Source organism: Hetaerina americana, unplaced genomic scaffold, assembly GCF_022747635.1.
Source record: "Hetaerina americana unplaced genomic scaffold, ioHetAmer1.1.p SCAF_10, whole genome shotgun sequence".
NCBI classification, from domain to species: domain Eukaryota; kingdom Metazoa; phylum Arthropoda; class Insecta; order Odonata; family Calopterygidae; genus Hetaerina; species Hetaerina americana.
Genome location: NW_027286070.1, coordinates 20,194,076 through 20,211,513, shown reverse-complemented (window position 1 = coordinate 20,211,513; position 17,438 = coordinate 20,194,076). Strand labels below are relative to the sequence as shown.

At 37.1% G+C, this 17,438-nt stretch overlaps 1 protein-coding gene and 1 long non-coding RNA gene across 2 annotated transcripts; both read right to left on the bottom strand.

The window, feature by feature from the left end:
- Positions 1-2,534: 2,534 nt before the first annotated feature.
- On the bottom strand, positions 2,535-6,488 carry LOC139698319 (uncharacterized). Its single transcript, XR_011702887.1, has 2 exons — positions 6,404-6,488; positions 2,535-2,915 (listed from the first exon to the last, which is right to left on the bottom strand). It is a non-coding gene; the product is annotated as an uncharacterized lncRNA (long non-coding RNA).
- Positions 6,489-14,120: 7,632 nt separating this feature from the next.
- On the bottom strand, positions 14,121-17,420 carry LOC139700277 (heterogeneous nuclear ribonucleoprotein A1, A2/B1 homolog). Its single transcript, XM_071598913.1, has 6 exons — positions 17,280-17,420; positions 16,907-17,100; positions 15,623-15,743; positions 15,333-15,543; positions 14,390-15,238; positions 14,121-14,155 (listed from the first exon to the last, which is right to left on the bottom strand). Exons 1-6 carry the CDS (start codon positions 17,316-17,318, stop codon positions 14,121-14,123), a joined length of 1,449 nt encoding a protein of 482 aa, XP_071455014.1. The 5' UTR covers positions 17,319-17,420.
- Between the last annotated feature and the right edge of the window lie 18 nt (positions 17,421-17,438).

Below are 17,438 nucleotides of genomic sequence, written 5' to 3'. Positions count from 1 at the left end.
GTACGATCACTTCCAGCCTGGACAAACCTCTACTAATGAAAACCAAAGAAATGGATGACAATCAATGACAACCATGCCCACGCCACCAGTGTGAATGATTTTCAGAATGCAAACCTTATCTATCAGGGAGTCTGCCAATGAAGTTGCCATTAGTGTTGGATCGCGAATCAGCATTTTGACAAATTTTGGCCATTAGCACATTGGATGCAAATTTGTGTGAACAGATGGAAAAGCAAAAACGCCTTTAAATCAGCCAGGAACTCCTTGATCCTTTAACCAAAGCTCCCTTATAAACAATTGTCAAAGGCAACATGGGTTCATGGTTATGATTTTGTCACATAAAACTTGGTTTATGGTGCTGATATAGAAACAAAAAGTCAAGTCTTCATGGTAGCAAGGGCCATCTTCCTCATGAGCTAAAAATGCTTGGATGAAGTGAGAAGTTAATTTCTTAATTGGGAAGGGATTATTCATTACGGATGTCTCCTACGGGAAAACAGTGAAGGCACAACTCTATTGAGGTTATCACACGGCATGTTGCTGAAGAGACCACAAACATTTAAATACAAATATTGGTAATTGGTAATCACATAATGAACCTGTGCATACATCATCGATTACTAGAGTTTTTGGCCAAAAATAGCACACTGGCAATCCTTCAGCCATCCTACTCTCTGGATCTTCCTCCAGTGGACATTTATATTTCTTCCACCTCAGGAGGATGCAGATTTGAAACTACTGAAGACGTTGTACCACAAAAAAACATTCAAGTATTTTATCTTCACTTTTCTATCACCCCCCATATATAATTAACTTCTACAAATTCAGAAAATTAATAGGAATTTCTTGATTAACTGCACAGCATTGAGAATTCAATTTTTTAAGAGATGAGATATTTAGCAGACGAGGTTTTATCAATAAGCATTGCAATAAAAAACAAGCAAGATTAAGAGCAAACAAGAAAAATTATGGAACCAGGCAATTTAGCAATATATGAATCACAGGTTTGCATGAATCACCTGTTATTGAACCAAGTTGCAATAGTGACTCTTAGATTTCTAAAAAATGTTAGAAAAAAATGACATTTCAGATTTATTTGGCGGACTTTTTATACTAAAGGTAAAAGCATTATAAAATCCTCAATTCTTGAAATTTACCACAGAGATGACTATTAATTCATCATTCTCATAACCCCAGCACTAATATTAAAGATATTGACTTGTTATCTGTAAGTGTTGAGTTCAAGTGAAGAGAAAAGTGAATAAATCTGTCCAATAGGGAAGAAAACCACTCTTTGCTGAAAAGAAAATATTAGCACACATGTCAGTACAAAGGATGACTGACAACCCACAGCCAACCTGGCTGGCAGCACAAACAATCTGCAAAACTACATACAAAATAGTATCCATGACAATATAACCAGATTCAGATATTTCCCAGTTAACAAGGAAGTCAGAAATGAGTTTAAATACACAATTACCTGTGCGAAATGTAATATCAGGATAAATAACCATTAACAGCTCTAATATCTAATTTTAAATTGTATTACCTACTATTTTCATAATTTAACAGATCACCATATCAAACTGAAATTCTCTAAAAAGGAAATTTTAAACTTGTAGTGAGAACAATCATATGAAGGGAGGGGAGCAATGTTACCTTATAAAACATTACAAAAGTGAGCCAAAGAAAAATAATTTCCACTACAAACATTAAACATTTCAGAGGGCAGGTCAGGCACTAGGTCAAAAACATAACACCTGATTTCCGAGTTATCACCTTAGAAACGAATGAAACAATGGCCTATAAAATCAACAGGAAACAGCTCATTAACTAAAAAGGCAACGCACGAGAAACTAAAGCTCTTCCCAAATTGAAAAAATCAAATCTCGAAATAACTGAGTCAATGCCTGATAATTTTCTAGCTGCCTGTACAACTCTGTCATACTTCAGGACTTGCACACTGAAACTACTTAAGATGTAACACTCACCTTCATACTAACATCTGGCAGAAATTCCTCGGAGTAGACTGCAGTAACCTGCACCATTAGGTCCCAACTTCTTCATTGGCATTATGGCTGAATAACATTGAAAATGCTCCTAGTTTTTATTAAGGTACTGATCAAAAACCATTCTTTTGTCCTAGCCCTGATTGGTACACAATTATTGAAAAAATCTTCCAAATTACATACCCAGTTTCATTAGCTGAGCCTATTATTAACAGCGAGAAAAATCTCCCGTAATGCGTTAGACCTCTGACACCCTGAAGATAATGACAATATAATGGGAAAAAAAACTATCCCAAAAACATTTGCATGACCCACAGAAACCAAATCCCGAAGTGATTAGATTGAGATTAAGCGGTGAGTACCCAAATAATTGTTTTATTTAACTTGGGCTTGCATACCCTTGGGCTCCATGGCTACTTTTGAAGACTGCTTAAATCAAATACATCTGAAGCATTAAAATCTCTGAAAGTGGTAACTGAATAAATCTCATGAACTTCAACCTGTTCACTAAATAAACGAGAATGGTGGCTGTATTGAACACATTTATTAGGTGCTTATTCAATAATGATGCACATGTCACTGATTATTAAAGCTTAGAAAAATGAGAGAAACCAATGAAAAAGCACATCTCACTCAATTTTCCCAAACCCTTAACACTAAGGTAGGGAACTACAACACTTGATGGAGCCAGCTGCTCTTTCACTAAACACAAAGTTACACACTAAACAATCCTCCATGTGGTTTCCAACACAGTACATGTGAGCTGGACGTGCTCTCTCCTCCAAACTGGTTCACCTCACATCACTCCCCACCTCAATCCTCCTCCTGCTCACCTTCTCACTGCACATCTTCTTAGATCTCGTCTCTTCCATCAATAGCAAGACTTCCTCACTTCCATCCAAGATACTGCAAAAATAAATGTGCTAAGATGCAGAAGGATCCCAACTGATGCCTTGCACTAATGCGCATTCCTGGTCTTTCAGATTAAAAAACTGCAATACCTCGACCTTAAATATCCAAGATGCTGGACCCTAAACCAGCATTTTAATGTACAAAAAATGAAGGAGTATCTTTGGCACCATTGTATTAAGTCACTCTACTAATCAGCCCTATACCCTGCTGAATTAATTAAACAAATTAACTACTGGTACTCTGCAATTGCCTGGAGTTAACCTCGTACTTATTTATTTACTTTCATATTTATCTCAAAATAAAATAAGCCTAAACCAAAGATTAACTAATACTGTATAACGTTTTTATCTCATTAGGAGTAAACTCAAAGACATTCCAAACCACGAACTCATCAAGTAAATGGAGAAATATATCTTTGTAATACTATTACCCAAGCAAATCTTCCTGCTACCTAATACAGAAATGCCATACTCACTCCATCTAAAATAAGCTGACAAGTGCGGTCAATTGATGAATAAGAAGGAACCACAAATACTAGGACAAATGGCAAAAGAAACATTTTAAGTTAAAAACTTACATGGTAGTTTCTATATCAATATGTAACATTGTGCATGCATAAATAACCTCATTCATAGCAATACCCTTAAACATTGGGAGTCATCAAATATTATGCATTAATATGAAAATTTCATAAACAATTGAAATCCCTATTAAATACACATGACGAATACCAGCCAATTGAATAGCAAATACCATTTCCAGTAATTATATTGTGTTTGAGTGTTGCCAATCATCTAAAAAAGCATCGTATTAAGCTCTTCTTCAATTTGGGGACAATAAAAAAACCAGAGCACCATATTACACTAATGTAGGTTTAAGAAAAACTTAAAAAGTTACTCAGGACTCCTTTAATTTAATTTTAATGCATTCCCCTATCTACACAAGAAATCAAATCAGAAGAGAATTAAGTTAAAGCTATAAGGAATCAGTTAAATAATTATCATGCAAATAACTCCTCACTGGAACCAATTGGTATCCGAGGGCCTGACATATAAAACTAATACCAAAGCACCTTATCTTATTCAGAAAATATTAGACAAGTGCTAACTCATTTGAGTTGGCATATTCAAGTCTGTTACACACTGAATGCTAACTTAATTTGGTATTGAATACATGCTTAAGATCTGATGATTCATATGAAGTAAATAAAGTAGCAACAAACATGTTTATCTGCAACACTGCTCTCTAAACCAAGAAAAAAACAAATTTTTACGTAATCCAACAACAATTTTGGCCAAAACTCGATAAAAAAACATTATTAGCCATTATGAGGGTAACAAGAAACTTAACATAATGAAGGAATTCCACAGAAACTTATGTTATTAGCCCTTGATTGAAGAACTTCTAGTTTCCTAACTGTCCCAATTATAACTACTAAACCAAAAGCATTTTTAAAAAAATTCTATATATTACTTTGAAAGAGCATTAATATCAATCCTAATGGAATTTCATATCAAAAATTATCAAATTCTCATCATTTTCATTTCCTAGTCAGAGAAATCATTACTGTAAACATGAGTAATGATGATTGATCCAAATTTATGTGATACCATAAGACAAAACACAAGAGGGCCATGATTAAATGCAAAGTTAACACACATACAAGGGTAAATGTACTTGTAACTTATTATTTAGATGGTTAAATCAAGATTCCTGTACGGCTGAACGAGGCAAACAACAAAGTGCACCACCACAAGACCAGTCCCTCCATTATAATCAAGAAATTGAAACTATTTGAACAGGGAAGAACCATTTATTTATTTAATCAAAGTGCCAAAACGACACAAAGCCTGGCAAATTGTGTGTCCCATTATAGCCTTCCACATTTAGTTGGTAGCTCGGCTATCATCTATGGAGGGGAATCATACATTTTCACCATATAAAATGTCCCTCGACAAAGGAATATCAATTTATGCTATGAATTGCTTTATTTTACGCCATTGCCATATGCATGTTTTGATGACCGCATTGGGAATAAACTAAGTGCGGATCCATGAAGTCCACTACACATCAAAAAATTAATCAAAATAACTTATTAAGAAAAAATGTACAAAATGGAATTATGAAAAAATGTAGAAATCAGACAATGGTACTCAGCAGGTGTGAGGTTACAAATGCACCCGATATTTATAGTATGACACATAAATACATCAATGAAAGTCAGAGTTGGAGCTACTTAAACTCAATTATCACAGGAAGAATGTATCTTCCAGGTTATCACTACAGAAAAATGTGAACAGCCTCAAAATTCTTACATCCCTAATACCACGGAAGTTGATGTCAATAAATCCGATTTTGCCAGCTGCGGCGGCGGAGGTCACAGGTTCCGTTCCCACCTAGGTGGTCTACTTTCTTTCTAAGGATTGGGTGTCGTAATCTCGGATCTGTAATCGTATCTATTGCTGACAAATGTTAAAGGCCAAAGTGTTGTTTTCAAATTGATCGGAATAAATAAAGAAAAATAGAATACAATTCATAAAACAAAACAAGAGAGAATTTAAATAATAAATATATCATAATAATAAATATATGCAAATATAATCGAAGAGCCATAGAAGATCAAGACACCACCTTCAACATTTATTCATACAGAATTAGAAATGAGTTAATGGGAGGAATTGGTCAGTTTAAATGGGCCTTCCATCCAGCATGCTATTTCACTATTATATTCAGCTTCGTATCAAATCAAAAACCAGTGATTAACAACAAGGATCACTACAACACATAGCTTATACCGGAGTATACCAGAAAACAGCACTCTTGATTATATTGCACAATAATATAAGGCAACTGGGCATGAAAAGGGGCAGAATTAGGAAAAACAATGATTCGTCAGAATTTTCCCCATACATTTCTTATTGCAGATATAAGTATAATTGAATACTTCAGTTCAAAATTCCTGATATAGCTCAATAACAAATAGATTCAACAATCGTAAATCAGAAGATTATTCCTGAAAAAATTGAAAATCACTGCAAAAAACAAGAAACATAAAAAAACACCTTGTAAGAGCCAAGAGTACTAACATACTGCAAGTCAATGTCCCAATGGCATCGTATCAGTAAAAAATTGACTAATGCCAAAACTTCCCGAACACCTTCCTGACAGCTGAACGTTCGTATATTAAATTCCCCAGATAAAAATTCGGCAAATACATGATAAAAAAATTTCCACAAGTTAACCTCTCAATGGCATAGAAAAACTTGAGTGAACCAGTACCTAGAGATAAAAAAATATTTGTACACTACTGATATAATGAACTGTACCTGTATTTACCACGGGATAACAGTCATTCTAGTAGCGGCAAATACATGATAAAAAAATTTCCACAAGTTAACCTCTCAATGGCATAGAAAAACTTGAGTGAACCAGTACCTAGAGATAAAAAAATATTTGTACACTACTGATATAATGAACTGTACCTGTATTTACCACGGGATAAGTCATTCTAGTAGCGACGAGCACTGCCAAAAGTGCGTGAACCACCATAGCCTCCACCACCACTTCCTACATGGATAAATAATCAACATTAACATCTAGGTAAGCGCAAGGTTCTAAAAATATAACTTGCTAGAGAATAATTAATCTAAGACCTGGAATTTTACAAGCAGGATGATAGAAGATATTTCACCTCAACCAACTTTATTTGTGAAATTTTCGAATTAAATAAATTGCTCCCTCTACAGGCCATTAACTGGCTACAACTACATAATTTGAATTGGGATTAGCTTGAAATCAATTAGCCAGTGCTGCTAAGTTCATTGCAGTATGCATTGACCAAATGAGGATTGGCTGAGGGGTAATATGAGATTTAGTAAATACTGATGCTTCAATTCTCTTATAAAGTGGGGATCCCATCTCTTCACAATGTAACACTTCGCAAAAAGGAAAAGTTCAGTGGTACATGGCACAATTATAAAACTATAAGGGTTAAGTTCTTGGTGTAGCACCACAAGAAAATTGATGAGCACTACAGTTCTGCAGTAACAGGTAATGTTTAAAACTTGATGAAGTTTTTTAGGGCCTTCCCCCGGGTCAGGGGTTCCATGTAGGCCGATGTTTCGATACCCGGTGGAAGACCCGAGAAAACTTCATCAAGCAAATATGCCGGGAAAGAACCAGATCTTACTTAACGTTAAAACTATTTAAAAAATAGCAAGGACAGCAATGAATTTTAGTTCATCACAACACCCAAAATGTCATAGCACAGAAAATACCAATTAAATATGACCATAGAAGATCTCATCATCTCTAAGTCATTCTAAAAACTAACGAAATGCCAAACTCTGAACCAACACGATCACAAAGGCATGAGATGACAATATTTTCACTTGCCTCCATAAGGTGCAGAACGTGAATTAGGAGCAATTGCACTTTTAATTGGACCCCCTCCAAAACCCTGTTGGTAGTTTCCACCTGAGGGTCCTCCTCCACCACCTCCACCTCTGTCCTCACCCCAGTTGGATCCTTAAATATAAAAAATATACCACTTAATCAAAGTATTACAAAATAAAAATCACCAAAAGCCAGAAAGCATAAATACAAACGACATGAAACATTAAGGTTCAATAAAATGTGTTTCAGTGGCTGGAGTGATCACTGCACTAAGAAAAAGACAACTCAACTTATCCGTAACCCTACATCCTTGGCAAGATTCAAATAATTATGATAAAATTGCTGTTTTGAGTGTACCTGGCATGGTTCATTAGTTTTACCATAAATAAGATTAAAACTTTTTGCACTGTGCATTTCTATGATTGCCATAATACATAACAAAGTTATTATGCAAATATGATATTAAAAAGCCATTAGAAATTTCCAGAACAGTTAACAGAGAAGGTAAAATTTCAAAAACCCTACACTAATTAATATACATAAACGTGAAACCTTGCTCAACAAACACACAGCACAGTAATTCACAAAACAAGCAGAAATATTGGTCCTGAAATGACAGCTAAATTAGTGAACTTTCTCGTAACGAGGAAAGAGAAGCGGGGAATTCCCAAATTTACTGCTCGCCAGCTACTACAGACTACCTCTAGCACTCGTTCCGCTAGCATTTAGTGTCACCAGTGATTACATTTTTCCAAATTTGTGTGCAAACTTTAGCAGTGACTTCTGGGCACAAGGCTATTAATATTTTGTGCAATTTTAAAATTCTCCCGTAACAGACCCAAGAGAGAATAAAAATTAAATATGATATTACAAATGGAAAGTAAGATAAGAGAAAATCTGGAACAAGGTGTGAACAGGTCTGATCTAGTATGCGCATTGACCATGATCAACAACAACCATTGGCCTTCACTACAATAACACAGACAAGACAAAGAAGAGAGATGCTTCAAATAGTGAGACAAAAGAATTATGCAACAGATGCATATTCCAAATGTTGTTGACAGGTTGTTTCTCATATGCATAAATGGAAAGCAATTGGAATGCAACACCATTTACAGGAATATTATTTGTGAGAATGAGAAATTGATTCTTGCCAACCTCATTAAGAAAACAGCGCAAGTATTTAATGGGATCTGTGCATGGTTATAACTAAAAGAACCATCATTCACAGCATTATTTGTGCACATTACAGTAGTAGAAAATGCATGGGCCAACCACAAGGCAATAAAATCCAGTATCTTGCTTGTATTTTGCACAAATGCCAGCTACAATTTGAAAATCAAACCTCTGCTTGTTTGCCAATCAAAAACTCCACGAGCCTTTACGAAGTATTATGACCTAATCAGCAGTCTAAATGAGGTATGGATATTACTGGAAACTTTTGCATCATATCATGTGCACCAGACACCTCCCAAGGAAAGTAGTGGTGATGTGCACCATAAATTTATTTAATGATACCTCCAAGATTCATTTATACCAATTTTTAAGCATATGTGAAAAATTTATCTTGACAGCTCTCTAGCAAAATGAAGTAAGGTATGATTCTTAAGTAATTAATAATTTATTTTGATTCTGTTTCGCCATTTTGCATGTCAACCTGATTTACAATCCTAAACAATGTATGCATCACTTTCTTTGAATAACCTTGTACAAAATTTTTTAGTATTACACGTGTTTTACATTAATTAATATGACAAAGTATTTTCCCTCAACAAGATTAATCACTGACCAGATTATGCTCATTATGACATCCCACTTCATTACAATATCAAGTTATTCCAAGAGGTGGTATTCGTCTATAGCCAGTTGAAGTATTTGGGTTAAGTAAGTCAGGTTGATTGTTTCTTAGTAGTTAATATCACATGACAATTATAAGAAAATTATGTAAAAGGCATATTAATAGAAATCATTGTTGCCCGCTGGCTATCATCATACCATCTAATAACAGTAACTACCAAAAGGTTTCCATTGACAGGCGAGGAAAGAGCTCACTGATTGCCCAACCAAAAGGCATGTAAAATTCATACACTGGTGTACGGGGCCAATTGCTCTCTGTGATGCCTATGGTTTCCCCAGAAAGACCTGGTACACAAAAATCAAATAAGACCCAGGGTGCCCAGAGGCAACCCTGGGAATCTTAACTGGGCCCTTAGTCAGTAACCCAGGCACTGGACTACAACATTACCAATATATTTAATGATTATGAAAAGTATCTATTGGGGTAAAATATCGAAGTCAATGGACACACCTTTCATGAAGTGACTGCAAATGCATCATAAGTAATATCAAGACATTTAAGTAGTGTAAATTTAGGTATATGTAGTAACACCTGCTTTATAAAGACTGCATTAACCTCAGTAATAAAAGCCTATCAGTCACTTGAAAATAATTAGATTCAAATGCTTCATATCTCATTTGTTAATTATGCAACAGTAATTCAATCAATTTACAGATCCAAAATGACTATGCACTTCTGATTTTTCAAGGCTTTTTACAATTCATAGAATGGTCCTCAGCTTCAACAATTTTACTATATAACATCCATGTAACATGCAATAAGGGAAAACCAAGTATTCCGCTTCCGTATATATCTTCCAGAGATAATGAGGTAATAAAACACCTATACAGTAAGTACATCCTCCCTTGCAGTTTAGCAACTACAAGATGCAAATTATCATTATAAAAATATTAAGGAAAAATCAGTGCCCAACATGTACCTATAAATAATTTTGCAAATATTTAATAGAAAATGACCATGAAGGTATCTAAAATACATAATGCCCAGGAATTTTTATACATCAAATGTGTTGCAAGTATAATCACAGAGATTTTGTCCCACTGGGTTAGTTACTGCAAAATAAACAGTGGAAAACGATCAGAGGAAAGACTAAATGAATGCCAGCCAGCTCTAGGTATCTTTTGAAAAAATGTTATGCAATGAATAGGACAAAGAGGCTATCAGTTAACTAAATGGGCAGAGTGACAAGGAAGCAGACCAAGAAAATTGCCAATTCTACTTTCAAAATAGTCATATAATGCCCTCAAAAGGTGAACTTCCTTCACATTACTCTTTGATCAGGAGGAGAATTTATAATTGGCGAGGTGAAACAAACAACCACATGGCAAAAAACTTGGGGATGAAACAACGGTTTTATTAGTAATCACCAACTTCATCAATTACAAATTACAACTTTAGTATGTTACTAATAGCCTTACATGTTGCTTGTATAAATGTAGGCAGCAATCTCAAACCCACAGTTATCCTTCTACTAAAATACTATTACCTATATTGCCTAGTTCATTTTACAGTTCATTTTAGTGGTCCAAGATAACCTTCCCACTAGAAATACCATTAAAACAGCAACCATAGCAAAACTAAGTTACAGCCCTCAATTAAAACATAATTATACACCTCTGAAGTAAAGATTGAAAGAAAAATTTATTTAGTAAATACCACACAACTGGCACTAATTTACAATTTACTTCCCAGAAATATTTTGCTGACTAATGTTTAAAAGGGAAGCTAACATCCCTATCTGAGAAAAGTTAGAAATGAATTTCATAAAAATTGGGAAAGTGATATAAAAGTGATTCCCTGGGCTCTGATGTAGATTAGTTCTCTCCATGAAGGGGTCTATTAAAGTGAACACTACCCATTCGATTTTCAAAGTTAAACAATTTTTTCCCACTATAAATTATGGCTTACTCGGTGGACTTAATAATTTCACTCTGGGATCATTGGATTTGCCACTTAATTGCAACCACTGATTGAAACTTGCAATTTAAAAACTGCGCAGCACATACTTTTCATTGAACTGAAGATAAGAAACCTTTAATGACACTGATGTAACAATCATGCACCATAACAAAATTTGTTAAATGGCCGCCAGTTATCAGTTCCACACACCAATTTGAATGTAAACTTTTTGATTCAATTGAAAACAACTCCCAAATCTTACACATGCATGTTAACTCACTACAGAAAATGAGTTCTGGTACAATTAGTAAAAATTAATAGCACAGTATGGTTGAAATTGTAGTACCCACGTAAGGTTTTCCGGTCCTAACACAGAATCAAATATGAAAAGAGAAAATTAAAACTACATTCTTATAATCTTTATATATCAGACATCCACAGGAGTATTAACAGTGTGGTTCAAAACTCCCAAATTATTACCATTCCACAACAATGCCTTGGAAAATTATAATGTATATTTGCAATTTTATTACTACTCTCAAAATGGAAAGAAATACACTGGCCAAACCTTAGCTCTAGACAAATAAAAGCAAATAAAAATAGCTACATTAAAAGAACCCATTAAATAGTCCATACTCATATGAACGGAAGGAAAATAACAGCAGCAAGAATCCATTTCACCTCAAAAAAGAGAGAAGGTGCAGAATTTACACAGACTGGAGACCCTAAAATGCTTAAGAGAGAGCCCAACCCCAAAACTGACTTGGAGCAAAGTTCCAGGACTCACCACGACTTGCTCCATTGATGACACCAGTTGCACCAAAACTCTTTCCTGAACCCAACCCATCGGCACCTTCGGATACCCACCCGGCACCACCCTTTCTCCCCTGGCTGCTCCAGGGTACTCCACCCCCACCAATTCTGGCAACTTCCCCACCTCTTCCACCAACCTCACTTGCCCCCCTTGGCCCATCCAAGAGGCCCCCCCCACTGTTGCTTCCTACAAGAAGGCAGATACCTTTGTCAATCTGATCTTTCAAGTTCTGCCATCAACCTGTGGTCCCACACACAAACACCTTCCATCCTTTTTGAAATCAATGTCACATGCCAAATGGCACCGGAGAACTGGCATGAATTTCAATTAAGTAATGCAAAAATTATTTTTGAAGAAAGCCAAATTAAATAAAATTTTTACAAAGTTTCATAGTAACAATTTTTGACAGATTTTCATAATTAATACCCCCAAAATATTTATGAAACTCCCTGCTAACTATCCGTGCTGCCAATTAAAATTTCAATCTCAGCCACACTAAAAAAATTCAATAAAAAAAAACTACCTATGCCATCCTAAATCCCTCGACGCGTACAAATACAATTTCACAATGCACCCCACCTTACTCGAATCTCATTTAGATGACCAGCAAAAACTAATTAATGCAAATACTTAAAATATATATAATACATGAAATAATTTAATGGCAGCTTAACACTTTAACAAGCTTCACACACTAGGAATACCATTATATTATTAATGAAGTACCCTTTTCCTTCTTTACAGATATTATTAACCAACCACTGTCAGTTCCAGAAAACCCACATTTAAGGAGCCATTGATAATGACATTGTGAGAATCCTGTCTCTTATTGTCCAAGAACACCTTAAATTCACTGAACGCATAAAAGCACCATCCCCCCACTATTATCAGTCATCGCATGGAATGACAGGAGCTACGAGTATCAATCACTACCAGTATTTTTAAAACCAGAGAGGACACTAACAGGTAGCTCCACACAAAAACAAGTAATTTTTCCTCAACTTTATCATCTTCCGTAATAAACCCATCACAACTGTCATATCAGAGTTATTAACAAAGGAAATTTGGCAAATAAGAGGACACCTTGACTAAGAAAAGGAAAGGGACAAAGAAAACAAGCAAAGAAATAATCGTTGGCAAATAAAAGGGCAATGATTAACTAATAGAAAATGAATGACTGAGAAAAATGCTCTTACTTACATTCACAAATGCTTTATCAGCAGCATTCTTCTGGGTCAGGTCTATGACCATAAATTGAATAAAATAGTTCAGTTCCACATAATTCCTACCTAACTCCCTTTAATTCCATTCATAACTCTCTCTTTTCTGCCCTTTCACCAATTTTTATCCCTCTATATTCTCACATACAATTATCTTATACCATCATCCACTTTCACCTGCCCTAACGTAACTCCCAACCCCCCTCCATCTTCCCCTTGTTTGCTTTCCTAAGGGAATTTAATTTTCCTTTTTATCTCCAAACCATTTCTGTTGCCCTTATCCTCTTGCCTCAATAACATTGTTTAAGAGCAATTGGTAACCATAAAATTTAAAAGCCTCAGTCACACTTGAAGAATGCGCTTAGGAACTTGTGCATTTCCAGTGATATTAAAACAACATGAAATGACTCTTTCATTATTCGAGTTCTTGGGGATCATGAAGATGAGGTGGCTAGCATACTGGCTCCCCACACTGAAGCCCTGGGTTTGATTCCTGATACCTACTCGAGGCCACTTATGGAGAGCACTTTAAGTAAGTACGCCATCCATTGGATGAGGTGTTTAACTGCAGACCCCTTGGTCCCTCTCATTATGAGTAGGCTAATGCCAACAGCGGGTTACTCTTCACCCTTCTTTTCCCATCCATTCATAATGATGAAAATGACCTTCCCTGTCGGTACCTTACTACTATTATTAGAGAACCATATTCTCAGAGACATCTTTCAACAGCAGTCATCTTCATGCCCAGTCAGTGGTCAATATAGGGAGAATGCACTGCAGAATGTTTTCTAAATTCAACTATACCATGTAATGGATTACTATGCCCTAACATCTTCCTCTTTTCAGAACCAACGTCTCACTTACTACCCCTACCATTCTTAGCACACTTCCTCTGATTACTTTACTCAGAAAAAATTAACCATTGAAATTTAAAATTGGACAAAAAATGGCACAATATTTAGTCTGCAGGACAATCCCAGCATTTGACATCATCAGGAATTCGAATGCCAACATTAAGAAGGCATTGTTTCAGATATAAAAAATTGACCTGTAAATCCAAAAATAACAATAGGAGAAAAGGAATACGGAACCTGAAATAATGCAATCTAATAAAATCCTATTAGCAAAATTAAAGACGAACATGCTTTGCCTCAATTTAGGGATACAGAATCTAGATTTTAAATGTAGAGAAATTATTTGGCAAAATCTACTTATTATAGTATTCACTGATCGTATCACCCGAACGTGTAGGTAAATGGATAAAAAAACTCTGAGCACTTACCTCGCCAAGATGAGCCGCCCCCGCCGCCTCCACCACCACCACCTGCTGGACCACCTCCCCGACCTCCCTCCCCCCAATCTCCATCCATTCCACCTCTAAAGCCTTCCCCGCGGAATGAATCACCACCCCTTGTGAATGAATCTCCCCCACGGGAGAACGAATCCGCACCACTTCTGAACGAATCCCCACCACCTCCAAAGGAATCACCTCTGAAACCGTCGCTACCCGGCCCACGGAAACCTTCTTCACGTCCACCATCCCTGAATGAATCCCCTCGATATGGGCCATCGCGACCGCCGCCGTAATTACCGCCAAACCGCCCTGCGGGTCCCATGTCACGATTTGAAGGCCCACGCTCGAAGTCACGGTCTCTCTCCCTCGGCCCACCGAAATCTCTATCGCGAGGTCCACTGAAGTCCCGATCCCTCTCCCGCGGTCCACCATAATCCCTATCACGAGGTCCACTGTAATCCCTGTCCCTTGGTCCAAAATCCCTGTCTCGCGACATGTATTCCCTGTCCCTAACTCCTCCAAAATCTCTTTCCCTCTCTCTGGGGCCACCAAAATCTCGGTCCCTAGGTCCACCACCGAACTCCCTATCACGCATTCCATAATCCCTGTCTCTCGGACCTCCAAAGTCCCGCTCCCTGTCCCTCGGACCGAAGTCCCGATCACGCGGACTACTCATATCACGGTCCCTGCCATACATGGGTCCTCTATTTTCCCGCTCCCTTTCCCGCCCACCCACGCCAGGTATTCTTCCAGTCTGCTGTAGAGACACCATGTCAGCCCGACTTAAAGCTTTCCTGACATTTACCCGTCGGCCTCCTATTACATGGTTTTTACTCACTGAAAAAAGAAACGTCATATGAGTTCCATATGTAGCACTACTTCCAAATACAGAGCAAATACAAGCGGTTTACCACCATAAGATGTTACTTACATACTACTTTGTCAACCGCATCATGGTCGGCGAATTCCACAAAAGCGAATCCACGTTTTTTTCCCGTTTCCTTGGCTACCATCACGTGTATTGAAGTAACTTTCCCAAAATCAGAGAAATACTTGCGAAGGTCTGATTCTTCCAAGTCATCACTAAGACCCCCGACAAACAATTTTCTGACCGTAAGGCTGGCCTCCGGATATCCCATATCCTGTTGTATAAATGCAACCCATTATGAGAATATACAGAAACTTGAAGTAAATGTTTACCCAGTAAATAAAAATCCTTACCTCCCGAGGAACAGCTCTTTTCGGTTCCACTTCGCGGCCATCAACTTTATGAGGTCTTGCAGCTTGGCAATCATCTACCATGAAAGCTCTCGAATATGTTATAAATCCAAACCCACGGGACCTGGAACCCACAATTATAAAATACACAAATAAAATCGTTATCGACCAGATATATATCATATTGAAGAATGAAATCAAGCAACTTAATGGGACAACTGTACACAGAAATAAATGCGGGTTTACCCAAGGTTAGAAAGCTAAGTTACATTTTAAGGCTTGTAAGAAAATTCAATGAAAAAGTATGAGGCATTACACCTTAATTAGGTCACATTCGTTAACTATCTGGGATCCATGGGAGAAAAGGTTTAAAGTTGGAAATGATGCTCACAGAACCCCTGAGAGGCAAGTAAAAGTCAGGGTTGGCAGGAGAATTGCAGTGGCTTGGGATCTTCGAAGAGCACAGTGCCTTCATGAGTTTCATACGACGAAGAGCGAATTATTGTGTCGACAAATTTTAACATCCCATCACCGTATAAAATCGAGACACTCAATGATGGATACTAGGTACCAGCCATTTCTTTTCACATTTCGCAAATCAACCGAACCAAGACTACGAAAAAATTTATTTAACTTGAATCCTATAATCTGAATTACCAGTCAAACGCAATAACTAACGAATGCAGTACAATGATGCTCGAGCACGAGGTATACATATCTAAGATAACATTCATTCCAGTATACGCAATGGACAGGAGCCCTGCGTAAATAGCTGGGCGTCTCCACACCCCACCGAAATAGGGAGTAGAGATACCCAATGAATTGAACCGAGGAGTTCCTGACCTTAACCCGAATATAAACTAAAAATAGTGGCTTCAAATCTTATCCCTATATTGAGGCTAGAGTTCCTCGAGTAGCAAAAACCCCTGCCTAGCATTTTTAACGCAGCGCGTTCCCTAAAAGCCAAATCAGGGTTAGTAATAGATTATGCGTTTAAGCGTGCTTCCAATGCAGCCTTACACAATCTTGAGTTCTTTACAGCAATCAATTACGTTATGCCAGGAGCTTCAAAAGCAACTCTCCCCATTCAAAATATTCATTCGGCCTCAAGACTTCAAGGTTCAAGCCTTAAATTTTACATCCCGATCGTTTCAGAATTCTCGAGAACCGATACACAGCGGCACAGGCACATATCATGATGCACGCTGAAGTCCGCCATTTTGCATTGATGAAACCGCTAAGACGCCATTTTAAAACTAAAAATTACATTCCTACTAAGACTTTTACCTTTTCGTGATTGGGTCCTTCATTACAACCACATCCACAATTTTTCCCCATTTCTCGAAATGCCTCTTCAGTGTTTCTTCGGTGGTTTTATAATCTAACCCGCCGATAAATAGCTTGCGGAATGAAACGGCTTCATTCCTGTCGTCATCAGGATTGCTATTATCGTCATTTCCATTGCCTTCCATCCTGTCTTCCTGAAATTGAAAAATACTATTACTTTAACATGCATACAGTTATTTGGTTGGTTTAACTAACATCTCTAGCAAACTTTTCTACGTTTTGAATCGCCAAGAAGCCGGCATTAGCTCCGTGCTATGATCATTAAATTTTTTAACAAAAACTAAGCAAACATTACCGACTTAAATTTGCTTACATTGTTTTGATCCATTTTTACGTTTTCATTTGAACCCATTCCGGATTATTGTGCGGGGGTCACTCGTCTTACAGCAGCGAAATTCCCACCGACTCCGGGAGCGTCAATGAAGGAATGAGGAAATGATACACGATTGGACGCCGGTGGTGGAACCCTTCG